Source organism: Pelodiscus sinensis, chromosome 2 (assembly GCF_052426305.1).
Source record: "Pelodiscus sinensis isolate ZL-2025 chromosome 2, ASM5242630v1, whole genome shotgun sequence".
Taxonomy (NCBI): domain Eukaryota; kingdom Metazoa; phylum Chordata; order Testudines; family Trionychidae; genus Pelodiscus; species Pelodiscus sinensis.
Window position 1 is genome coordinate 186746669 of NC_143053.1, and position 26233 is coordinate 186772901.

The 26233-nt window shown below is 38.9% G+C and overlaps 2 protein-coding genes and 1 long non-coding RNA gene across 4 annotated transcripts in view; 2 read left to right on the forward strand and 1 right to left on the reverse strand.

Moving 5' to 3' along the window:
* Nucleotides 1-6462, forward strand: part of OSBPL10 (oxysterol binding protein like 10) — a 176246-nt gene extending 169784 nt beyond the window's left edge. For both annotated transcript variants that reach the window (XM_075921975.2, XM_075921976.2), the window contains exon 12: nucleotides 3667-6462. In XM_075921975.2, coding sequence (XP_075778090.1) covers nucleotides 3667-3711 — 45 coding nt within the window. In that variant the 3' untranslated portion in view covers nucleotides 3712-6462. The remainder of the gene's footprint in view (nucleotides 1-3666) is intronic.
* Nucleotides 6463-10754: 4292 nt separating this feature from the next.
* LOC149525409 (uncharacterized) lies at nucleotides 10755-21874 on the forward strand. Its single transcript, XR_016348941.1, has 2 exons — nucleotides 10755-12349; nucleotides 20886-21874. It is a non-coding gene; the product is annotated as an uncharacterized LOC149525409 (long non-coding RNA).
* Nucleotides 12526-26233, reverse strand: part of STT3B (STT3 oligosaccharyltransferase complex catalytic subunit B) — an 80559-nt gene continuing 66851 nt past the window's right edge. The window contains exons 10-16 of the mRNA XM_075921974.2: nucleotides 25949-26160; nucleotides 23392-23579; nucleotides 22294-22465; nucleotides 19197-19370; nucleotides 18196-18309; nucleotides 16454-16666; nucleotides 12526-14155 (exon numbers count right to left, since the gene is read on the reverse strand). Of these exons, the coding sequence (XP_075778089.1) occupies nucleotides 14075-14155; nucleotides 16454-16666; nucleotides 18196-18309; nucleotides 19197-19370; nucleotides 22294-22465; nucleotides 23392-23579; nucleotides 25949-26160 (1154 nt within the window). The 3' untranslated portion in view covers nucleotides 12526-14074. The remainder of the gene's footprint in view (nucleotides 14156-16453; nucleotides 16667-18195; nucleotides 18310-19196; nucleotides 19371-22293; nucleotides 22466-23391; nucleotides 23580-25948; nucleotides 26161-26233) is intronic.

Below are 26233 nucleotides of genomic sequence, written 5' to 3' on the forward strand. Positions count from 1 at the left end.
AGTGCTTACTCATGTTGATTCCATTCTATGTGGCCATCAGAAGTTTTTGCCTTAGCGGTACCCTTAGAGCTGGTTGTGGTATCTTTGGTAAGTGCTGCTTTCTTGCCGCGGCATATCAGGTGCTGCCAACCCCGCTCCTTCTCATTTCCTTCTTATGGCCTGTGGTGGTCAGTGGAAGCTCCTTTCTTTCTTAGCAAGAGCTCGTGGCTTCTCCTTTTTGAACTTAGGGCCTTCCTGCATAGTTTGCATTTGATAGTGTTTAAGTAGTTAAGGGTTAGTTAGTTATTAGCTAGGGTCTCAGCAGGGACTTTGCCCCAGGGAAGGCATGTACCAGTCTCCTGGTTTAAACCATGCTCAGATTGCAGAGACTGTGACCCCCATAGCAGCTGCCTTAAGTGTTTTGGGGAGTTACATGCTGAGCGGTGCCAGATCTGCAAAAAGTTTTGGCCCCACACTCAGAAAATGGGATAGACACCTAAGGGCTCTCCTGATGGAGTCTCCCCTCCACCCAACTTCTGAGCTGTCCAAGCAGGTCACATGTAGCACTGGGGCCTCCATGTGCAGCCCACTGCTGGCAACCAGCTCTTCTTGGCTCCATTCACCATTGCTGGTACCAAAGAAGAAAGAGAAGACATACTCCCCAGCATGGACAAGAAAGTGCGGGGTCATCTACCAAGAGACGTGGGCCTGGCTGCCAGGCTACTCTAGAGCTACATCTTCATACCTCTTCAATTGAAGCTCCCAGCCCCTTTACAGGTCCACCACTGACAACTGGGAGCAGAATGGGACCCATGCACCTGCCTGCACTGGTTCGAACTAATGTTACTCCTCATTTGAAAAATTGAGGCATAATGTTAGTTTGAACCAAGGGGTTTGATTCGAACTAACGCAGCCCGGAGCGCACTTTCACTTTCGAATCAGCTGGCGTTCAGAATAGCATGCGGCAGAGATTATGCTAATGGAGCAGGGGATATTTAAATCCCGGCTTCATTGACTATTTCAAATGCCTACATTTGCATCCCTAGTTTGAACTAGGGTGCAAGTGTAGACATACCCTTAGAGACTACTAAAAATATATAAATAGTATCATGATCTTTTGTGGGTACAACCCACTTCTTTAGCCAAGGGTGGTGTAAATTTTCTTTTTTATTTCATATTAAATAATTATAAGCATATTAACCCTTGTTTTAATGTATTTTCTTTCACACCTATGCACTATTTAGAATATACATTTATATCTGTGGTTTTTGTTTGTACTGGTGGGTGCACATCCACCCACTGCCTCAGTATTAGTGGTGCACATAAGAAATTTCAACCCGTGCAAAAGAAAATTCAACCCACCCAAGGATGGAAAAATCGTAGAGGGAACACTGGACCTGGCTGGTCCCAGATGAGGGATTTTGCTGGACCAGGGGAGGTCATTTCTGGCCCCCCTGCCGCCAGCCCTCCCACCCCCCAAGTTCTGGCCTCCCAGCTGGCTCTCGAACCGCTGCCTGCATGCTGCTCTGCCAACTCCTTCCCCTTCTGTGCAGCTGCAAACCAGGGAGTTCTGCCCCACCAGGCAGCTGCATGCCGCTGCTCTGACTGCTGCTCCATGCCCCGCTGGGCTACTGCTGCTGCTGTGGCTCTCAGCCCTGCTGCTATTTATTGGGTGGCCCCACCAGCAACTCACTGCGGGAAGCCTGCTGGCCTACCGGCCCACAGGGCTCCCTGCTACTGGCCCTGCTACTCCCTGCAACATCCATGTGAGACCAGAGTGTCCCGGTTTAGAGAGTTTCAATCTGTAGTACCATTGAACTCACTGGGACTATTCATGTACATTGCATGATGGGGATAGTAAGAAGTAATTCACAATTAAGCCCTTTAGATCTTGGGTGTTAGGATTCCACTGTCCCCATCAGCAACAGTGCCTGGATGCTCTGGTTACTTTAAAAATAAAACTGTTTAAGACAAAAGTAAGGCAATTGAGAAGAAAATCAGTGTTACTAATACAAGTTACAGTTTATTAAATATTAAAAAATGGTGCTGTTTTTTTACTCTATTCATGTTGGATGATGAACTAGATTGGTCACTTTCATTTTCTGGTTCTGCTGTTCTAGCCCTAAGTGACTGTTTGGGTTTCCGAAGGTGCAAAGAAATATTTACCTTTTTAAAGAAGTGGAAGAAAATATCATGTTAATCTATCTTCTTTCATCTTACTGGTTACTGATATGTTTAATATTTTTGTGTGTACAAACTTTAAAATAGACATCTAAGATACTTCGGGGGGGGGGGGGGGGGTTTCTGAATAGTTGGATCCATAGGCTTTTAGTATTAGGAAACTATACTCAGAAGTGTATGGATAAAAGAAATCCCGATCTTGAGCATAGTATAAACAAGTGTGTATTGAAATATTTGACTCTATTTGCTACATGTTAACCCTTATCATTATAGTTCTCATTTACAGCTCCCTTTAGTGATGGTGGAAGTTTTTCTGTAGAAGGAGGGTAGGATATGATCTAATCAGGCCCTTTTGTGTGGAAGTTGCAGGAAGATTTTTTTTTTTTTACACATGTCTAGGAATACTCCTGGCAGCACTGATTCTTTTTATGGAATGGAAATTAGTAAACATATTTTCTTCCCTTTGGAGATACAGAATATGATAAAATGCAAAGTAGTATTTATTTTCAAAACAACTTGTTTCAGTGAACACTGTCAAGTTTTTTTGAACTTAGAAAAATTAAAAATATTGCAATTTTTGGTAGAGTATCATTTAGTTAGCACAACTCTTAGAAACAAAATTCTTGTCAAATACCTTATAAAGGTTTTTATACTTCCCCCCACTGATACAGGTTGCACCGCCAAAAATCGACACTCTCTGAACTGGCAACATCCGTGGTCTGGTAGGACCACGGAAGATACTGGACCAGAGAGCCTGGGCACCAAATGGCAGGAGGGCTGGGATCAGAGTACTGTGGCAGGCCCCAGCAACTTGTGGCAGGGCTGGGGTTGGGCCCCTGTGGCAGCCCCCAGCAGCATGGGCCTGGAGTCCCTGGCAGTGTGGGGCCAGGCTGGAACCTCCAGCAGTCACAATCAGCATGGGCCCGGGACCAGAGTCCTAGGTTGCCTGACATAACATGTGGCTGGGGCCAGAGTCCCAGGCAGCCCTCAACAGCACAGGGCTGGAGCCTGCGGCAGCCTGGTCATGCTGGGAAGCTGGCAGCAGCTCAGTGAGCAGTCCAGCCAGGCTAGCGGGGAGTGGGGGAGCCAGAGACAGGGTGCCTGCCAGGGTGGTCACAAGCTGCAGGCAGGCTTGAGAGCCAGTGGCAGGGGACCTCTCCATGTGGCAAATTCTGGCAGTCCCAAAGGAAGGTCTCAAGGGTACCAGACCAGGGAGGTCTAACCTGTGATTATTAGGACGCTTTCAACACAGAAAATCTCACTCTGCACATGCATTGCTGTTGTATAAAATATAGTGAAAGCCTTTTTCACTAATACTATTCCGTATTAGTAGTCTTATATATTATTTGTAATTGTAGCATGTACAAGGTTTTTAGACAGCCATATGATTTATTTTTTGTAGTTGACAGTATTCCTATAGCTTCTACAGAATCTATTTTCATAGTGTGTTGTATATCTTTAAAAATTGAAAGGTTCATTTGTAAAATCTCCCTCATTTTCTTACAGGGTGATGGTTGGATATACATCAATCCCCTCTGGAAATCCAATTGACAAGAGAGTGCACTGGTGTCTCGTAACAAAACCCATCTTAGAGGCATTAAAATGATGCAGTATATAACCTTCAGGTGTCATTGAATAAGTTCTGTTATGATGAGATACAAATAAGAAGCTATATACTGTGAATGAAACAGCTACAAGCTCAAGTTTATTCAACAGCCATTTTTTGTGTGTACATACATACACACGTACTATGTATCGATAAATGTGTATATATATATATATATATGTAAACATGTTATACACATACTATCAGTGATTAGGGACCTGATCCTTTAAACATTTTGTGCACAAAACTTCTACTGAAGGAATGAGAGTTCTGTGTATGGGATCAGGCCCTATGTTGGTAATTAAGAATACTTTTTTATTAGTACAGTTTGAGGTTTTGTATTTTTCACTTTGCCAAAAACATTTTGCACTTATAAAATGTGACTTGTCACTGGCAGTGATTCATAGTTTAAATGGTGGTAAAATGGTTCACTTTGTGACCTAAGCAAGATACATTGATAACATTCTTTGGGATATTGGTTTAAGAGCATGTTTTGTGTCTTTGTGACTCATTTATAAGCATGGATTTCTTGCCATCTTATAAAAAGTAGCAATACCTTTGCAAGAACCTTGTCTGTACTAATCCATTGTTCTCCTTTTTTTGTTTGTATTCCAAAGAGCTGCATAATTTTTTGTGAGGCCATTTGTCACTCTCTATGCCATGGGAAAGTGGATCTCTCTGCGAAACACCTGGCGCTGGTTTTGCTAGGGAATGCAGATGTCCTTGGGTGAACTAGCTTTACAACCCATCAGTCTTGTGTTATAGCTTTGAGCATTCCTGTATTTTTGGTGGTTTTTTTTAAGGCCCAACTTATTGCTAGTTGACATTTTTCTTATAACAGCTCAGAAAATGCTCTATTTTACATCAGCTATTATTTAGTAACTTACTACTTGATGGTGGAATAAGGACTTTAGTAATTAAAAAAAAATACTGGCGGCAGTAATTCATTTTGTAATGTAAAAATCTATAGCTTGATTTTTACTTTATAAGTAAATCACCCATGAGATGAAGAAGGTGAATATCTAAAAACATACATATTACTGCTTAGCTGCATTTCAGTTAAAGTGAGAGGTGTCAATTTTCAAGAGAAATATAGTATCTGACAAATATGTAAAAGATAGTAAACTGACTTCTGCTCAGTGCTTAACTTACTTTTACAGTGACTCTTATATACGCCATTATATTTCCAATATATTGTAGCATGAATGCCTAACTTTCTCTAGTACTGGCTAATTTTGTGCCTTTTGTCTGCTTTCTTAATACACCTGCTCATGCTTTGTAGATACTTGGCAAATATATTTAGGTTGAAGAATTGCTCATTTGTTCATGTGTGTCTACATTTTATTTTAGTTATTTTGGTAGATATTGAGGTTACTTGGATAAATCAGAAAATTATACTCAGGTGTATATGTAATTGAATGCACCATTAATTAACTTGGAATTGGTCTTTAATAGATCTTTCAATTTAATGAGCTTCAGATCTCTCTTAAATAGTGTGTAGCCACCTTCCTCTCTTAAAGCCACACTATCTGTCTTGTACTGTATATACTTTTCTCTGCACATAAAAATCTAGGTTTTTTTTAAATGTTTTGAAACCTATTTTAAAGAAATATAGATTGTACAGGATCAGTTTTAATGTACAGAAATATTGTTTGTAAGGAAAGCTTTATTTTTAGGTAGACACTTTTCTGTAATTATGCCCGAATGATGCCCTATGATAAGAGATGAACTTACAGGTAACTTCAGGAGAATTCATACACTTTGTGGTCTGCAGGAACTCATTTATATTGCTTGGATTCACTCCTATTTTAAAGAGGCTAGTCTGGTAAGTAACTGGAAACATTAATTAAAATGTGATTACATTATGAAGCAGGCTAAAATGCAGATTTAAACATAATTGGAGTATACCCTTTCAAAACTGTAGCTTTAATTCTCACACACCAAAGAACTTGGCCATGCACTGATTACAAAGAGCAATTGGAGACCTCAAACAATTGTCAGGGGAGGACTTGGACCTATCCTCAGCTTTCACAGTAAGAGTGTAGCTCTTACATTAAGGTGAAGTTTAAATAATGTTGGACTTCTAATTTATTAGGGGTGTCTTTTCTCCATATTTATTTGTTACCGCATGGTGAAATCATTCTATTTGTGTGCCGATAAAACTTCTGAATTTTTTTAATGCTGCAAAGAACTCCTAATGCCAATACCACTGTCTGTTTTCCAAAATAAATCCTGTGAAGCAAGCACAGGACTCGTTTGAAATATGAGTCAAAAACAGATTTCAAAAATAAACTCAAGAAGTGTCTTCACTTTACTTTATTTTTTCTGATTAATTAATATACTATGTATTATATGATGATAGGACAGTATTTTGAATATTAAGCAGTAACAAGCCTTATTCTATAGGTTATTCCAATGTCTGTCTTGCACCTGCAAGTGAATATTTTTTGAGTAGCTGGTGTATACTTTGAAATGTAATGTGACTCTTGATGCATTTCCGATCTTTTTTTTGTGTGCACACACGTAGAACCTATGCAATCTTTTCTTCCTTATAGTAGAACTGTTCACCAAAAAAAAAGTTTATCATTACGATTTTAAATACACTGGCAGTCACTTCTGATTAGCCTTCCTTTCACAATTTATGTGAATTAAAATTACATAAACTTGACATCACTGTCAATAAATGATTATTTCAGTTTGTGGTTTGGCTGATGTCTCTTTCCATTGAACTATTTACTTAAAATGGCACCATTTGCTCAAGGGTCTGTAGATGTATAATTATTCTTTACCACATTCAGTTGTATATGTGATCTGCTTCCACATTTCTGAACTTTGAAAATGATGCATTTGACTCTTGTTTTTTTGATAACTATGCACGATACCAAACAGGGAACATTTTATTTTAAATTAATTTTAAACAATTGGCTTGCTAGATGTGCGGGAAGAGGTGACAGGTAGTGGCAGCGTGAGACAGCACCACCTAACTGCAGGTAAGGATGTGGTGAGAAAAGTGCAGAGTTGCCTTAAGTGATGATGCTCTTGCAGTGGGCTATATTACAAGTGTATCTGTCTGTAAAAGATCCTTGCCATTACTAATTCCTGTTCCTCCCATGAAATTTGATGATTTCCTATAGATAACATTCAAAGAGAGATCATAATGGGAATCATGCCCTTCTATTACATATGGATGTTTTCCCAAAAAATATGAATTCAGCACTTAAAATTTGGGCCTAAACTATGGAGTGAGCCTCAAATGTTGTATGATTTAAAAATGTAAAGGGGAGAATTAATTTACAAAATCTAACTTTTTTTTTTAGTTTCACTGAAGAGGTTTAGATTTGAAATAGTATTCCATTGTTGAAAATTCACACACCACAGTCTTGTGCTAATACATGAGAACCAGAAAGACATTGGCTAATAGGACCCATCAGCACTTATTGCAGTTTGCTACCCTTCTCAGCACATGGCTTCATGTCTATGAAGATGATGGACATGTCTCAGACAAACTTGGTACTGATGTACTGTATATATCTGGGAGCTTTTGGTACTATAGATCTACTGTTGAGCCCTGATCTTAGACAAAATCTGATGAAGCTGATACCTCCTCTGACGGCACTACCATCATCTGTATTTATTCAAGTCTCTGTAAGATGAACAACAGGGACTAGCAGGACTAACATAAATGAGCTGGAGAAATTTTGTGGGAAGATGTATGTCTTGATGACCCTTAGTCCTCTTATTTTTTAGGTTATCTTGGGTCTCTGATATCTCACTTTGGGTCTGAACATGGCCATCAGCTTGGTCTGTTTAGGAGAAGTTATACCTCTTCTATTTGCACCAGATCTTATAGTAGACTATATGTTCATAAGCCTTTCAGCTAAAATTTGCTCATAGAGCTAGTAATGAATCACAGTACAAAGTATTGCCTTTTTGGACTGATAGTGGTAGTGGATGTTTTTAAAATGGCAAAATTCAGGTGCCTGAATTGAGGCAAAGCCCTATTTAGGCACTTTGATGGTGACAATCAGGCCACTTTTTGTATTAGTATGTAAGAGGCTAGTTCTATTAGAATTATTTAGAAATCCATATTAAAATTACCCTGAGTCACAGAACATGGAAATCCTTTCAAAACTGAGTTATTTTACACCAAGGAGCTCATATGTGGTCCATGGTGATGCTTGTCCTTAAGTATGTTCCCTACTAATGCTGAAATTCCATTTCAGTCAACTGATTAATATTTTAACCAGATACTGTATGGTGCATACCTGAGGCTATAACAAGCACTTGATCTGCTTTATATAAAAATTGCCAACATTCCCAATCTTGCGTGTTAATGGCCTCACTCAATCCTGGTATAACTCTTAGGTCTTAAAAAATTAATTTACTCATAAGGGTAGAGCATGAGCCAAGGCCCGTGCTGTCAGATGCTGTCCAGATCAATACTATACACTGAATGTTCCAGTCAATCTCTGCTGGACTACATGCATCAAAAGAAATCCCTGTCCAGGGTACTGCTGCCACTCCAAATCTTTGCACAATGTATTAGTCTCTCACACGTGCCTGGATAAATGACTTTGCAAATGCTGATGCAGTATGGGCTCCTCTATGTCTTTGCCTGCAGCGCATTGGCTCCTTGTGGGTACCTAAGTGCTTAAAAAAAAAAAAAAAGCATACCCCGTGCCTCATTTTTCTGGGACTTGTTTTGTATATTTGTGCCTGTGTTTTAATTGCTACCTCAGCTACTGTGCTTCAATACTTCTGAAGTCTCTCTCTTTTTTGGTGGCTAAAATGTTTCTGTGCCTTGCACCTTTTAGATCTTTCAACACCTGTATTTCCAGTGAAGGAAAAAAACGGGTGCCTTTTAAACCTTTTCTTCAGTCACATTTGAAATGCGCAAGCGGGCCACTTCACTGATTCAAACCATCTTAGTGAGACTGAAGAGATGGATGCTATTCACTGCTTCTAACTTTTGCATTTACTGCATTAGGTAGGGGGTAAAGATGTTACAATTAAGTTATTTTAGTAATCAAGTAGTCAAAATGATCAATTACTCAATAGGGGAAGACAGCCTGGCTCAGTTCTAGCTCATGCTGAGTCAAGGACAAAACCCCACTGTGACTTTGCAATTTAAAAGGCAGCAGGAGCCAGAGGCTAGGTCGCCCAGCTCCTACTGCCTTTAAATGGCAGCGCTGCAGGGGGTTTTGGTCCTGGCATGAGCCGGGACGGAGCTGGCCTGCCTCCCCAGCCAGCAGCAGCAGCTCCTGTCTGCAGGAGCTTCCAACTCCCTGCTAGAACTGCCCCTGGAGCAGCCTCCTCTGCCTTCTCTCCCCTTCCTTTCAGCTGCTATCTTTTCAGAAGCAGCAGCTACAGGAGGGCAGCAGAGATGGTGCTGGTGGGGGGAGGGGAGGAGAAACCAGCTTTTAAGCCAGCTGCCCCCCCTTGCTGCCTCTGATAAAGGCAGCAAAAAAGGGTGGAGGGAAGGAGGGAGAAATGCAAGTAGTGGACTCAACTACCTGATAAGCCAAGGCTTATTGGGTAGTTGACTAGTCTCTTAAATTCGCTAGTAGGGAGCACCAAAATTGCTTGTGGATGTCACACTATGCCCAGGAGACAGCTAGGAAAGCACCACATTGGAGCTGCCTATAAGTTGAGCTTGAAGCTAAGGAGAATGTTTCAGAAAGTAAAACTTCCAAGAATAAGCTTCAGAGGGGTAGCTGTTTTAGTTTGGATCTGCAAAAGCAACAAGGAGTCCTGTGGCACCTTGTAGACTAACAGATGTATTGGAGCATAAGCTTTTGTGAGCAATCTCATGTAAGATTGTCAGTGCTTTTGCCGAAATACTATGCTGCTCCCATTCGGGCAAAAGTCTTTTTCCGAAAAACTTTTGCGCAAAAGGGCCAGTGTAGACAGAGATATTTTCCACAAAAAAGCCCCAATCGCGAAAATGGCGATCGGGGCTATTTTGCAGAAAAACGCGTCTAGATTGGCCACGGATGCTTTTCCGCAAAAGCACTTTTTGCGGAAAAGTGTCCGTGGCCAATCTAGACGTGCTTTTTCCGAAAATGCTTTTAATGGAAAACTTTTCCGTTAAAAGCATTTCCGGAAAATCATGCCAGTGTAGACGTAGCCCAGAAGAGGAGTTTTTGTAGTTGGCTAGCTATTCAGTCTTTGTTAATCCTAGGCTTCTGGTGTCAAATTTGCAGAGGAAATGGAGCTCAGCAGTTTCTCTTTGAAGTCTGGTCTTGAAGTTTTTCTGCTGCAGGATGGCTACCTTTAAATCCACTTGTGTGTTCAGTGAGATTGACGTGGTCTCCTACAGGTTTTTGTATATTGCCATTCCTAATATCTGATGTGTGTCCATTTATTCTTTTATGGAGGTAGTGTCCAGGTTGGCCCATGTATTTAGCAGAGGAGCATTGCTGGCACGTGATGGCTTATATTACATCTCTTCCAGGTCAGCTGCTAGAAGTGGGCCTCACCCTCCCTGACTGAATTAACCTTGTTATCTCTAGCCTTATTCAGGCCTGAATATTTATACCTGTTTCTGGTCCTTTTTTGGGGGGGGGGGGGGGGGGGGGGAAGGGAGGTGGGTGTTCAGTATTTTTGGTTAAATCATCTGGTAGTCCTAATAGCAGCTCATCCATAGGGACAGGGCCTCTCTAAACAGCAACTAAACTTTGCCTGCCACATGATTGAAATTGAACACAATCCAACAGAGTAGCAGGGAACAGGAGGCAAGGGAGGGAGTGAGTAATTGGCTTGGGGGAGAGTGCTATATGCTGGAGGGGAGAGGGGCAGAAACCAAGCAGTTGTTTCAATCCTCCTGGGCTAGGGGGTGGAGAGGGGGGTGGGGGTGTGTGTGTGTGTGTGAAGGGGTTGACTGCATGGGGTAGGTGGGGGAAAGAAGGGGTAGGCAAGTGCTGACACCTGTGCAGTGAGGTGGAGGTAGCTGGGGGGGGGGGGTCTGGCTCACTGCAGTCCGGTTTGGGGGGAGGGGGGAGAGAATGCCTGGTGTGTGCACACTAGGACATTTGCATGATAAAAATAATCTTCTCTTTCTTATCTTCAACAATTTCAGAGGGGAAACTGTTAGGCTATAGCTGAAAAAATATTAAAAACAGCAAAATAGTCCTAAAATGCTGCAGGACTATTTGTTGTTTTTTAATTTTTAACAATTTTTTGGAGTGTTGCAGATATGGTGAACTTAAGGATTTTCTAAAAATCCTATGTTACTAATAAAGATATGGGAAATTGTATTGTATTAAGGCAAGATCTTTGCTATGTGGTAGAGTTCTGGCTTTGTAAGTTACAAGTAGCAAGTACCAGGTATGATGCTAGTTGTTTTGTAGGATGAAACCTTATTTGCAAGCTCTTTGAAACATGTAAATGTCTAAACGCCTGAAGCTAGGTGTTAATTTCTGTGACTTCTTCTCTGCCTCCAGTGGAAGAAAGCTAATTTCCTACCTTTGTAGTCATTAAGGTTGTGTCTAGACTACAGGACTTTGTTGACAAAACTATACCTGTTTACAGTACCACTAAGTTCTATCAACATAACGTCGACAGAACTTGGCAGTTTTGTCAATGGCGGCAAACCTCATTGTATGAGGAATAATAACGCCTTTTGTCAGAGTTCTGTCGACGGAAGGTGTTATTGCGTCTACACTGTCATGTCGACAAAGCCACCGGATGCAGTCTAGATGCTCTTTGTCAACAGTATGTCAACAAAAGCCTGCAGTATAGATGTATCCTAAGTGTACCATAACAGCTAGTCACAGGTGTCTTGTTCTAATATTTTATTCCACACATATGGACTGCTTAAAATATATGTGGTATGCATGTTTTATTTGTAGTGGTGGTGTACACTAACCCACTACCTTAATAATGGTGGTACATAAGGAAAATGTTAGAGGGAACACTGCTCAAGAGGTTACATCATCAGAACCAACACGCTGCTTGTCTTATACTAAGGCTTATTCTTGTAAATTTTACCTTTTGAATCACTGTCCTTCATTTCAAACTCAACTTACAAATCTCTAATATGCTGTTTTCCTTCATTAAGTGATATTCAGAAGCAATTTTTAGTAAACAGTGGGCAACAGCCAATAACTGAAGTGGGTCAAGGACCCTTTTTTCCCAGCAAGCATAGGAAATCAAATTGATTTTCGAGCAATTTGTGTAATCATTACACTAGTAGCTAATGAGGACTTCCGTTGTAGAACCAACTGAAGCATTTTTCCTACACTGTTTTCTTGTTGCCCCATCATATGGGTGCTGAGTGTTTTCAGAAAGCCTTTAATTCTGTAGCTAACACTGCTTAATTCCAATTCTTAGAGTTTTGGTGGAGATTAATCATTTAGAATTAGCCCTCAGTATAAAAGATCTTCACTGCTATTGAAGGAAGTGAGTAAGGAGGCAATATAGTTAAATGCAACCATGTTGTGGTTTGTAGTGCCATGGCTTGTATTCAGCTATGCTATCACTTCCTTCAAGGGTAAACATTCTTTGAAGAACAGCAAGCTCAATTATAAATGTTAGGGAGCGAAGAGCAAAAAACATGGTATTTTCAAGCAAGCAAAATTACAGGTAAGTCATTTTCCCTTACCTTATCAACCAGCATACGGCCGACTCGCTGCTGGTGCTTACTATTGATTCATTTATAATCTTCTATAATTATGATAGTGTCTGATCATTAATGTTCACTAATGGCAGTATGAGGTTAAGAAACTAAGTTTGTTTAAAGAGCAAAAATAACAGACACCTTAACACAAAACTTGAGTTAACTTTATTTCCCCCTTTAGCCAACAATGGGTCTGCATTGAGCTTTAAAGCAACAAAGTAAAACGAAATCTCAAAAAGGCTAAGGGTCAAATCCAGAATTTTTAGTTTTGTGAAAATGTTGCAGCTGTAGTACTGGTCTGTAAAAACCATTAAGATCAAAATGAATTTATAAATCAAAAAATAATCTACATCTTGGGAAAAATCAGCAGTAACATTCTCACTGAATATTGTAAATTTACATTTTCCTCATGAAAGGTACATACTATTCTGCATTTTACACCAATACTGGTGTAATCTAGATTTGTTTATATAAAAAGGCGTTTTATCCTGTGTCAGGAAAACAAACAGCAAAAACCCTCTTTCACTTTATTAAAAGAACTAAAGAAAATTTTCAAGTCTGTATAAAGTTTCCTATAGCTGGAAAGTGAACATGTTCAATCTCCATTTATATTTTAGTGCATTTAATTTGACAATTGTCACTTAAAAATATAAAAGAAAGCAAATAGCACTAAAGTTTAGCACAGAAGTTTCATCAACTGATTAAGCACTCTAAATAAAAATGCAGAGGAAAAAACACAATCCTTCTCCCCCCCCCCCCAAAAAAAAACCCCTCACCTGCCTCCATAAAAAAAAGGCAGGGTATGGTTTATAAACCCTCTACCTTTCCTACTAGCCACCAAAAGGGGATTTTGTATACTTGTCAACCTTTTTTTTAAATTAAAAAGTCTCCCATTTGTTTTACCATGTAAACATTTCACTAAACTAGTTTAACTTTATTTCTGAAACACCAGCTGCTATGGTGCTCAGTAGCATTCATTAACATTGCTTCAGATTTTCAGAAGGATATAAATTTAGCCCTTATATCTACATTATTACAAGATCTGTGCTGTGTAAAGCAGCAATACTGCAATTTTATTTTAAACAGCATCATCCAATTATTGTAATATGTCCAATTATCTGAAAATGTAGCTTGCTTTTTACAGTCCAGATGAAAACATATACCAATAGAAAAGTGAACCCATGGAAATAAATACTAGAAAGGAGAGTACTTTGTTTTCTAAGTGGAATTACAAAGATCTTCATAGTCTCAATTGTTTAAAAAATTAACAGGTTGGAAAAACTAGTCACTTTACAGACTTTACCATTCCAGTTTACATATTGCTTATTCAGCTGAAGTTTAAAAAAAAAAACCTGACAAGTATGCATGTGCCAAGGACCAAATTAGAGGGTTCTTTGGTGCAATCAGTCCAAATTCTCAACAGATTTGAAGGATAATATGTACCAATAAAAAAAAAATCTGCTGCTAGACTTGGACAGCAGCTCTGTCTTGCTTCACATTACAAATCTAAAACAGCTGTTCTCAACAAGCCAACATTTTTTAAATCAGACATTGCCTGAAAATTTTGTACAATAATCTGGACCAATGATGGTTCTGTCCCCTCATGTTGCTGTGAAACATGACTTGAGCTAAAGGCAAAGACTGGTTATCTCAAGGACAACTGCTTCGTATTAGCAATCAGAACAGTGTATTTAAACTGTCTTCCTGTTGGGTCTCTTGCCTTTCTTTAAAATTAGTTTATTCTTAATGTAGCCCCGCTTCCTTTTGGCAGTCTAAAAAGAAAAACAGAATACAACGCATTAGTTATAGTGCTCTAGTACTTACACTGTCATGCTGTGCTTTTTCAATGTTTGATCTTTAGATTTTTTTTTTAAGTAAATTTAGCTAGTGGGCCTATACTACTTCATATTGTCCTTTTATTTTTTTAAACTGTTAAACAAATGGCAGGATACTATCTTAATAAAACCCAACATCCTCCCCATTTCATACAGTTTTATGAAAACCACTAATTGCATAGCCCTATCTCCATAGCTGTGCTGATGTCAATAAGAACAAAGATTCTACTCAAATTGATTAGGGACACAAGCAGCAAAAGTGATATATAGAACAGTGAATAATGTTAGTCTCAAACTTGAAAATGTAAAATTTCCAGAACAGAGCACTCAGTAATAACCTTGTCATCCTCTTGACAATGAAAATGTTAAGTACATTACCCACATATTATATAGAGCACAATAATGTATCTCCTATATTACTGATGTACCATATCAAAGCAAATATTACATGAACAATTAAGAGCAGGGTAAGGGATTTCTAGCTTTTTTGTCCCCCACAATAAATTTTGGCACCTGAGTTGGGCTTTACGATATTACAGGAGCAAAGAATGATTTCAATTTTTTATTTGATGTCCCTAATTTTAGACTGAGAAGACACTTTATTTTAAAGACTAATGTAGTTAGGTTTTTTTTTTTTAAAGATACAAAGACTAACAATGCCTACCCCGCAGACTTTAAGAGTTAATTTTACTGTATCAGGTAGTTCAATTTATGGGATAGAATAAACAGCCAAACTCTGTATTTAGTTTGCCACAGAGAATAAAAATACAAACTACAGCGTCTCCTGCCCATTTTACATGCAATTTGCTTGTCAGACTCCCCTCCAGGCCTCTCAAAGGAAACAGAAAACTACATCCTATTAAGAAGCTGGAAGGCAGAGCTATAGATTATAACATTTACAGGGCCCCTTTCATTTTTACCAACTGATATGACAAATATACATATAAATAAATCTACTACATAGTATGAAATATGTTGAATTTATAGGAATTTATGTGGACAAATTTTGGAAGTTGGCCAGGAAGTTACAGCTCTGTTTTAGGGTTTATCTGAAGACACCCAATATATTGTGCTGCCCCTAGCAACCTGTTGGTTCACTGATAATTAATGGAGACATTTCCACAGCATGTAGAATTTATGTGTCTCATTCAAATGCTGACCACACTTTTATCCTGTCAAAGCTTGAAAGCAAATGGGTTGCTCAGAGCTTAAAGGAATACAGCTGACAGAAGCATGGTTAGATTTATTAACAAGGGGAATTCAGAAGCTGTTAGACAAGAACAGTGTCAAATTTCAGGTGTGTAGAATGGGAATTTATTTAAGGTTTTAACTGAAAAACCACTGTCGATAAGGCTAATTCATGTTTAGCATTAATTATGACTTCAACTCTAAAGGCAAGTTACCAATTAACATTACAAGTGAAATGGTTCAAAACAGAACCTACAGTCTACTTGGACTATGCCAACAAATCATGTTATAGACACTGGTAAAATCTGTTCAAACACTTTGTAATGATAAAGTATCCTTAATAATATGTTATGCTCTAATACTATCATTCAGTTGACAAGATTTGGGTCTCCTACTTGGGCTAAACCACTGCAATTTAAAGAAATAATCACAGGACTATCAGCTGCTTTGAAAGATTTTTCTTTTCCTTCCATTTCCCCTCAAACACACCACTATAACAGACAAACAACACACACAGACCAAATGTGAAGTGTGTTTTTTTTTTAAAGGAACATTTTAAGTGAGATGATTTCAAAAGAGTAAGAAGCCAGACACTTAAGTTCCATCAACAAAGAGTTCAGATTTAATTTATTTCATACAAAAATGTCATTTTGAAACTCGTAGGCATCACTATTTACAAACAGGTTCAAAAAGCAACTTTCACATTACTTTTTACTTGGTGAACTAGTTACTGAAACAGGACTGATGTACTTTGGAGAGTATACTTCAATTTACATAAAGCTGTTAGCCAGTGACAAAACCAATTGCTAGTTAGCAACACTGTCTAAAAAAATATCTAGCCTTGTGTCTTCACATGCTCACAGGTTCAGCAGACAATATATTAACAATTACCACCAGCAGGCAGGTCTGATATCGGAGACTAATATGAACTGTATTTATAAAAAGATATGGCTAGCTGAAATATGTAATTTACCAGCTATATGTGATTTATTGTTTAAAAACAAAACAGTTTGTTGCCTCTTTTGAGTTACTTCACTGGGAACCCACCTTCTTTGACAAATACTTCTGTTTTGGTAAAATGTTGGTTACTCTAGGTTTGTGGTCCAATGTCTCTCTGTTGTCTAATTCTTTCACTTTGTATATTCTTACAAGCCAATGCTCTGATGTAAATGCTTCTTCCAAATGTTTGAATTTTATGTCTTTGTTGCCAATCTCAGCATTGCGTGTGCGATCAAATCCTGGTGGTGTCCGAAAATCCAGCTATAAAGTTAATGTTACATATCAGTTTAAAAAAAAAACACACATGAAATGAGTCACTGCTAACCAAGCTGTGCACCACCCATAACCATTCACTCTGCTAGACAAACTGCTTTAATGGGTAAAAACTGAAGAGTCTATTTTCTGTGCAATGTCATTACTGCTCACAAAAATCTTGAATCAAGAGAGTTTGTTAGAACTCAGTTCTGTTTCCTGTCCAGATCAAATGATTTGATACCTCTTCAGCATAGGATCCAAGTCACCTGTATCAGTGATGAGTCTTAAATCCTTATTCAGAAAGGAAACAAGAACTATGACAGGAGAGCATGAATGGCCAAAGTGCAAGAGCCTGTGGTGCCCTGTGAATACATGTTTTCTCTCTGCCCTCTCTACAATGAAAATGATGCATGGAAGAATACAAAATGACATGCCAAAGTCAGTTCTGAAGCTGAATATGTGTAAAAGGCCCAGTGACCTCAGAGTTGTACCACTTACATGAATGAGGGCCCTTACATTCCTGATACACAGCACTCCAAAAAGAGAAGAGAAAGGCGAATAGAATGTTTTATGAATTTAGTGCAAGTGGCAGATGGGAAAAATAGAAAAGGAAAGCATGAATGACTAACTAAAGCTTGATTGGAAAAGATTTTAAGCACAGTTCCACACCAATGAAAAATTAAGTCATCAAAAAAAAAAAAAGAAATGAATACAAAGCAGCAGCAAAAGGTCTAAGAATAAAGTCTGGAGAACAGCACTAGTATTGCTAGATCAAAAAAAATTATGACCAGGATACTAAGATAAATGTTTTGCAAAAGGATGACATTAGCACTGATTCACATCACTTTTCTAGCAGAATGAAAGCTAACATTCAATAAAAAAAAACCAAATATCAAGGTGACAGTTTTCTTGGCCTTGTGTCAAATTCAAAACTATTTAGCAATAGCATAACCTCTTCTCCAAGATGTTTGCATTCTCAAGCAATTACTTTTCCTCTGAAGTGACTCGATTCCATATTTCAAATGACCTGTGCCATATGCGATAAGGAATCTCAGTGAACATTTATCATCAAAATTAAATGGCAGATTTTTATACTTTCAGAGATAATAGTGAAAACCACCCTCTTTACAAACTTGATGTGATCTCATCTCCTAAGGAAATGTATTCTCTAGTGGTGGAAACTACAGACTAACTATCAAAGGCATGCATCTGATGTAGGCATTCATTTTAGTCCAACTAAATGATTCTGAAAAGCAGTTCTTCAACTTTCTACCCAACCTAGCAGACAGTTTATAAGTGTCAAACACAACAAACTAGCAAGAGTTCTTTCTAAAATCAACTGTTTTCAGTATTATTTAGAATTGTAGAGAGATAGCAAAATCCCTTGGACCTAGGATGTCTCAGACACTATTGGGTTCTCATAAGTATGGATAAATGATGGGCTGGTGCTGACAGTCAAGCAAGCAAACAACAGATATCTGACAAGAACTGAAAAAGTCTTGCAATTAAGTGGAAAGCTTCCAGGTGCCACTAACCTGCATTTCTCCAAATCTGTAATAGGACATTTTATACATGAGGCAGTTCAGCAATGTTGGAGAACCTGCTTTGTCTACGCGAAATTCTCCCTGTGGGGTGAAGTAGTCACTTTCCTAAAAAGAGAACACACACACAAAGAAGTCTTATTATTTCTTCTACAAGGGTCAGACTAATGGGATTTGATAAAATGTGTAAACTCTCTTCTGAATTTTAAATATACATATTCATGAAGCTGACTAATAGAAAGTGATACTCAACCTTAACTATGGCACAATAAGCTGTGTATCTAAAATCCCGGTCATTGTGTACCATCGTCAGTTTTACTGAACAATTTTACCCCTTAGCTGACATGTGCTTGCTATCCATTTATTGTATGTAGATGTACACGACGGTTTTTACAAGTATTTCTACAGTAAACAGTTTGTAGAATGCCAATATTCTGATCTATTCATTAAAATAAGGTGTATAATTTAGTTGAGCATCTACCACAATCATTTTATTTACCTCAACTAATAATAATTATTCTGGAACAACAACAAGGTGGGTGGTTATTGTGATATAAGCACACTACAAATCACACATTTCAACATTTAGGAAATAGAATTATTGATTGCATAAAAAAAGCTAAACAAAAGGCCTGCCGTTACTGTCCTTGGACAAGGGTTTGAATTTTAACCCCTCACTTTACAACCTTTTAACATTTCCTTTTGTCTACTAAAGACTGTTGCTTTTCTTCTCCTGCACTATTCAAGTCTGCAAAGCTTGCATCTTGATTTAGAAAGTGCGGATATTCCCTAACCTACCTTTTACTCTATTAGTCCAGTTTAGCTGTAGTAGAAATTCATTTCCTGGAATGATAGCATAAAAATTAACACACTAGTTCCTTAACTGTAACTTAATGTTCGGAACACCTGTTGGTGGTTTGTTACCAAAAAATTGATCCAACAATTATCTGACAGGGCACATTATTCCTAGATCTGTTGTTTACCTTTCAACTTACCCGGATATCTTTGGGATGTTCTCCCTCTGCTATTCTCACCATCCACAAGAACTTGTTGATATCATCACCAGAGTAGCCAATCACACCTCCAAAAATAATTAAAACATAATCCACATCCAGACTCCTCATGATTTCATATGCTGCTGTCTCATTTGATGACATTGCTTTTCCCACCTATAATATTACAAGAACAAATATCTTAGTATCTGCATAATTACTTACCAGCAACTTAGAGGGCCAGAGCCTCAGCTGATGTAAATAGTTGTAGCTCTACTGAAGTCAATGGTGCTACACCACTGAGGCTCTAGTCAAAAACACCTGCATTTACCATTCCCAGACCTTGTTCATCTCATTCTGTATAAAGAGAGCCCATTACTCCTCCATTTATTTGCAAAAGGAAGAATCCAATTCCCATGAAAACTATTTTATTCTTCACAGGAAAGACTGGTGCCTCATCAACTGAGCTTTACAGTATATATGACAGTTAATACAACTCTCTCACCTATTGCTTCTTCAAACTAGAATTGAATGCTCAACAGATGTCTAAATAACCAAAGGACAAATGTTGTGGAGGGAGGCGAAAGGAAAGTGCGTGTGTCTCTCTCTCACACCCCTCAGTTCTGCCCCATTAAAATTACAGGGTAGAAACATTTAGGTTAACCCTTCTTACCCCCATCAAGACAAGCTTTTAAAGATCAAACACTACAGATTAACCTCATGTCCAAAATCTTATATTTGGTGAAGAAAATAAAGTGCATTCAAGCTCTCATAACAGTTATTTTTCCAGCATTTAAAAAAAAAAAAAAACCAGGCTGGAAATGTAAGTGTAAAGTCAACACCTGCCATACTCAACATTTACTGTTGAGCTCTCTAAATGTAAAGCATAGCTATACATTACTACTTTGTTTTATGTGCAAATTCCTTATCTAAATGTATATTTTAGAGCTTTATGCATCTGTGTCCATCTATCTGCAAGTCCTTTTGTTCAAGAACTCCTCCTAAACAGTAACAACTAGGACCCACCAAATTTGATATGCAACCTCCTCTTATCCTAACTAAAGTCAAGGTCAGGGTTTGGTTGTACTAGGAAAACAATGTGCCTGGAATTAGATTGTTTTTCACAACACGGAAAGGAAGGGGCTACTTGCAGGAAGTGATACTAAATGATCATCACTGGGGGCAGCAAGTACAAGGGATAGCTCTCCTGCAGCATAACTGGAGGGCAGTCGCATCAGGAAGGGAGTAGTTAGCTGGGAACTGGGCTGGTTAGCTGGGAACTGGGCTTGCTATCTTGCCAGCTACTGGTTCAGGGAAATATCCACCCTTCCAAACCCCTTCCTCTCTGCCCTGGCACTCGATGGCCAGGAGCTGGGGGTGGGGAAGGAAACCATGCCGCCTCTCCTAGGAGCACCACCACGCTCCCCAGTGCACCCTGTCCCTGGGCTGGGGAGCACCATCAGGAGACCTGCACCCCTCTCCCTACCCCCAGACTGAAGCTGGGCAATGCTGGGTAAGTCTTCTAGTTTTAAAATAAAAATTTAAAGAATGTTATGATTGGAAAGTCAACCACTTAAAAGCTAGGAAATGCCAGACTTAAGGTGACCCATGCAATGTTAATTTGCCTTATTGATGTGTATGCATCATGATACTATCTTTAATTATAGATATACACTTTTTTTTCCTCCACAGGACTCCTCATTCAGTGATTTGGCAGTTATCCAGTGTGTGGACCGAAGCCTTCTACCTCTCTCTACCCTTCCCCTCTGCAATCATTCAAACTCTGTACTGAATACAAAATGTTTAATTTCCACATGGGGGTTTCTATTGTGCTCTCACCATAGTTATCTGAGTTCTTCACAAAAAAATGAATGTTTTCACAACACCTTTGTGAAGTTGGACAGTATTATCTCCATTTTACAGGGGGGAACTGAGGCACAGAGAGATTACAGCCAAAGATTAGTACCACACAGTATAAAAGCGTGTTATATAGAGTAAGAACTGGCTAAACTGACAGATCTCAAACAGTCATCAATGAGGAATCATATAATGGGGATGTTTCTAATAATCTTCACAGGGATTGGTACTAGGTCTGATGCTATATTCAACATTTTCATCAACAATCTGTGGTAAATATCAAAATCACGGCTGATAAAATTTGTGAATTATAAAAACTAGCAGAATGATAAAGAATGCGGAAGATATTATAGTCATATGAAATGATACGGATTGCTTGGTAAAATGTGTTTTAATACAGTCAAATGCAAAACTTAGACATCTAATAGTAAAAAATGCAGGCTATACCTACAGAATGGAGGGCTATATTTTGGAAAGCAGTGACTTCGAAAAGGATCTGCCAATCTGGCCCAAGCTGTGTCTCACTGAGTATCCAGAAAATGAGTAGTCACATCTCAACACTTTTATTCAGCAACATGTCCTGCTTCACACAGACTATGATGGAGACAAGGATCGAATCCAATTTTCTAAATGGCAGACAACTTCCCTAACCATCAGACCATACTTCCTTCTCCTACAATTCCCTGCCTCATTCACTCCACCCCAACTACTGCAATAAAAGTCTGTTGGTTTACTGTCTCAGCCCCCTTCATTATATAATGCTAATACACTCTTGTATCTGTCATTCTATGCACTAAATAAAGCAGAAGCCCTAGGTGAAAAAATAGCATGTGATCGTTTAATTAAAGTTTGTATCATAATGCGTGGCATTGGATCTGGAAAATCTGAGCCTAAACAGTTAAAAGTGAAAATAAGGTCTTAGAATGGGAAATGTTAGGCAACCTTAACTATGGGCAGTGCTATGCCCCCTACCACCTATAATAGAGGGTTTAACATTCTACTAATCTGAGACATAAGCAATTTATATTGTATTAAAAACATTCTAAAGCTTTAATTTGGAAAGCAATCTTACAAACTCAAGTTCTAACATACACCAAGCCTTTGTGCTCCATTCATCCCCTATTTCTATAGCAATGCTCTTAAAGCAACACTATGCATAAATAACTTACAAATTGTTTTTAGAACAACCGTCAACTATTTTGATGTTTTTTTACCTCTGAATATATAAAACTACCTTCCTTACCAGGGCTATGTGGCTATTGTTCCATGTATTGTTATCAACTAAAGTAGTCCGATTGGCCATTCCTGCTATCTGATAGCCATAGTCCCACCAAGACATTACTCGGGCATGTTCATCTGTATTTTGTCTTAGCCAGTAGTATGCTTCTCTGAAATCATCCAGGATGTTCCGAGTGCTGAAACAGAAGCACTAATTTAGCCTACATTCAAACTAACATCAGAATTAATTTCAGCACTATGTGGCTACTGCTTTTTGGAGATATTGTATGTCATTCCAAATCTATGCTCAAAACAATCTGCGTATACATTAAGGATGTTAATATGCATTTAACTGTATAACTGCTGAAAATTTCAGCAGTTACACAGTTACATGCAGAGGGGCAGGTAGCTCCCCGCACAAACTGGCTCCTGCTTCCCTTCTCCACCCACTGCACTGCTACCTCTGATACAGAGGCAGCAGCACAAGGGGGGCAGAAGGCTCCCCAGGAGCCACTACACACAAGGAGCCATCTTTTAAGGTGTCTCAGGCTACTCTTAAGCCAGCTCTCTTGTGTATACTTGAGAGCTTGCATGTAACCATGAAGGTTAACAGATGAACCCAGGCTCATTGTTTAACCATGTGTACTGTTACACTTTCATATACAATTCTTCTGAAGTAAGTTTGTGAAGACAAGCGTTCAGAGACTAATAACTTGATGACAGCTGACTAGTCAGAAAACAAAACTTCTGAAGAGCTGACAATTATATTTTGAATGGTATATTCAAGTTCAGCATTTATACTTGGATGAATTTATGCATCTTTTAATTATCCACGAACACAAGCTATCTTAATTTTAAAACAATTTGTAAAATTTAAATATTTTGATTATTTTAACCTCTAAATACATAAAACAGTTTATCACTTTTTTTTAGGAGGGTGGGGGGGAAGGGAAGATTAGAAATTGGATATTTAGATCACATCTGAGATTACAGAGTTAGAATGAGGGGATCTAAAAGAGAAGGCAAAACAAGTTGGAGATACCAATCCCAAGAGCCCATAAAGTTACTTATTTAAAAAAAATGGCCTTTAAAAATTGCTTTAAAATATGCAGTACTTTCTTACCCATCATGATTGTATGAAGCCAGAACAACACTAGGGCTGGAATATGCATTGCTAGTCACCCACGTGCAGTGAACAGCAAACATCATCAACAACATCAGCATCAACATAGTAACAATACTCTTGATATTGGGACCTAGTCCTTCTTCCGTTTTCTCCTGTTCAGATACGTGTTTCCTCACTTTACCTGCCTGAAACAAAAATGAACTGTTATAGAAGCTTTAATATAAAATAATTTTTTTCTGGCCATGGTAGTGGACCCGATAGCTCTCTCTACATCATTGCTAACTCACAGTATCAATGAAGTTGTTCTCTAAACATGAATATGTACAGGGAAATTTTTACTTCCACAGCACCATGTAAAATAAGATTCTTCATTGAAAATCTTCATTGAAAATCTTCTCTAACAGAATAAAATGCTCACATCAGATGAATGCATAAGTTTGCTAAGAGGACAGCTGAGTGTGAAAATAGGCCCTGTATAGTTGAGAAGAGCTACAAAAACAAAACTTGCCATTGTTAAGTGTAGGCAGATATTCCTTTTCACAGTATTTTGGTTTGTTTTACAATCCTTGCAGAGAATAGCATGGGTTTCTGAATTGTGCCTCAAAAACAAGAACTCCTCTGCTATGATTTATAGATGTGAAAAAAGGAAAAAAAAATGGCGTAGATTTTTTTGGGGGTGGGATGAGGGAAAGAAGTGATGTATCTGCTGCAAGGAAAAAAGGTAAAGGAAAGGTAACCAAATATCCTGTGTTACTTAGGACAAACTTCATTTGTAAGTAACTCCTATGAGGAAAATAGTTCTGGGAGATTAGATAAGGGTGCTCAACTATGGTGTGATTCTCACACTATTTTTCTGATCAAACAATTATGCATTGTCACTATGAATAGCAATGAATTGCCACTGGGCCAGGGGAAGACACTGAAAATGACTCTATAGTTTGGTGATTAGGCACTCACTTAAGATGTGGAAGACCCATATGCAAGGCCCTCCCTCCCATGGTTTTGTATACCCATGGAGGAACAGCTTCAACAAGAAAGAATGAGAGATCCTAATAAATCTGAGCTAACTCCGATTTCAAAGACCACTGAAGTCAGTGGAAAGACTTGAACTGAGTATCCCAAATCCCAGGTGAATACTTTAACCAATAGGCTGAACATTTTCAGGTGCGTCACCACTGTCACACCTTCTCCTCTTACAGCCATTTGGTAAATGGCAACGAAGACCTGAAAATATTTTTGGCCAAAACAATTAAATTCATGTCAAATTTGTACTAGCCCGGAAACAGATGTGCGTTTCTTCATAGCTGAGGCTCCAAATGTAGTCCGAATTAGGGCATGTTACCCAGAGACAACGAAGACAGGTATGGCCATCAATAAGCCCATGTAAAACAATTACAGCTCCTAGTAGTTAGACACAGTTAAAGACATCATATTATGGCCATCACTGTGCCACTGGAGTAGTGATGGATCTGTCAGGACACTCAGTTTACAAATTATCCTGGTATTAGGTAGGCATATACCATCAGAGAGGAATCTCCCTCTCTGGAGATATTTAAGAACAGGTTGGATAGACATCTGTCAGGGATGGTGTAGACGGAGCTTGGTCCTGCCTTGAGGGCGGGGGGCTGGACTTGACCTCTTGAGGTCCCTTCCAGTCCTATTATTCTATGATTCTATCAACACTTGTAAAATCAACTCATCTAATTCTTCTAAATGCTTTTCTCTACCAACAAGCAGATTTCTAGTCTTATAAAGTTTGAGCTTCAGCCATTCTGCACTTAGTTTCTTGGGCAGGCAGGGGGAGAGTAATGATACCACAGAATTTAGTTTTGCTGTAAAGGAGATTCAATCCCTGATCCAAAACCAACTGATTTCCCAATTTGTAAGGGAACATTGCTATCTGTTCCCCTTCATCGGGGAGCAAGGGAAAGCGCACAGTTTGTTGCATTCCTCACTTTGGCTGGGGAGTGCAAGGGGGCAGACAAACCTGCACCTGCCCCAGCCAGGGGACATTCACCCCTCCCCTGGCTGTGCCCACTGGAGCTGCAGTGATCATGGAGAGATGCATCTCACCTGGCCCCAAGCTGCTGCAATGAGAGGGTAGGGATCATCCTGCATAATGAACCCCTCACTCCTAGCTCCACCCCAAAGCAATGATTTAAATGAAGCATGTACATTTTCATTTTATTTTCCAAAAAACGAAAAGCAAGTTAAGGACCCAAGCAACACCAGGTAAATCTTCTAGTAAAATATGTGAAATTGAACATTTAAGACTAGAATCCAGCAAAAGCATGTCAAGCATCTTGTTTAAAGTAATAATGCTTCAGATGTGTACAGGATTTTTCACCCAGGAATCAACAGTCCCATGAGGGGCCATATCCATTTCATCATACCGTATCACATTCTAGCAATCCTTGCTTTAAGAGGAAAAACGCAGCCTGTCAAAGCTGCAAAGTTGAAGTTATCTATTTCAAATGATACTGCCCCCTTGTTATGAAGGCCAACCTGTAATGCTTAAAGAGATCAATAATGGCTCAGAATCTCTTCTGCTTACCTTGTCATACAGGTTGCCTGGATTTCTTTTGTCATCCTCATCACTGCTGTCTTCTATTGGTGGATTTTCCCTCTTCATATCATCACCCAAATAGTGCTCAAACACATTGGAGAAAGCAATTGCTGACAGCATACAGACTACTGGAGTCAAAGTCAACATCAGACGAACCATCACACCAGCAAAGTAAACAGCACTGATTGCATACAGAGCAACTGTAGAGACAAAAGTCCATTAATGATATTTACAAAATAAACATTTGGCTATCCTTAGAAGAAATCATAATGA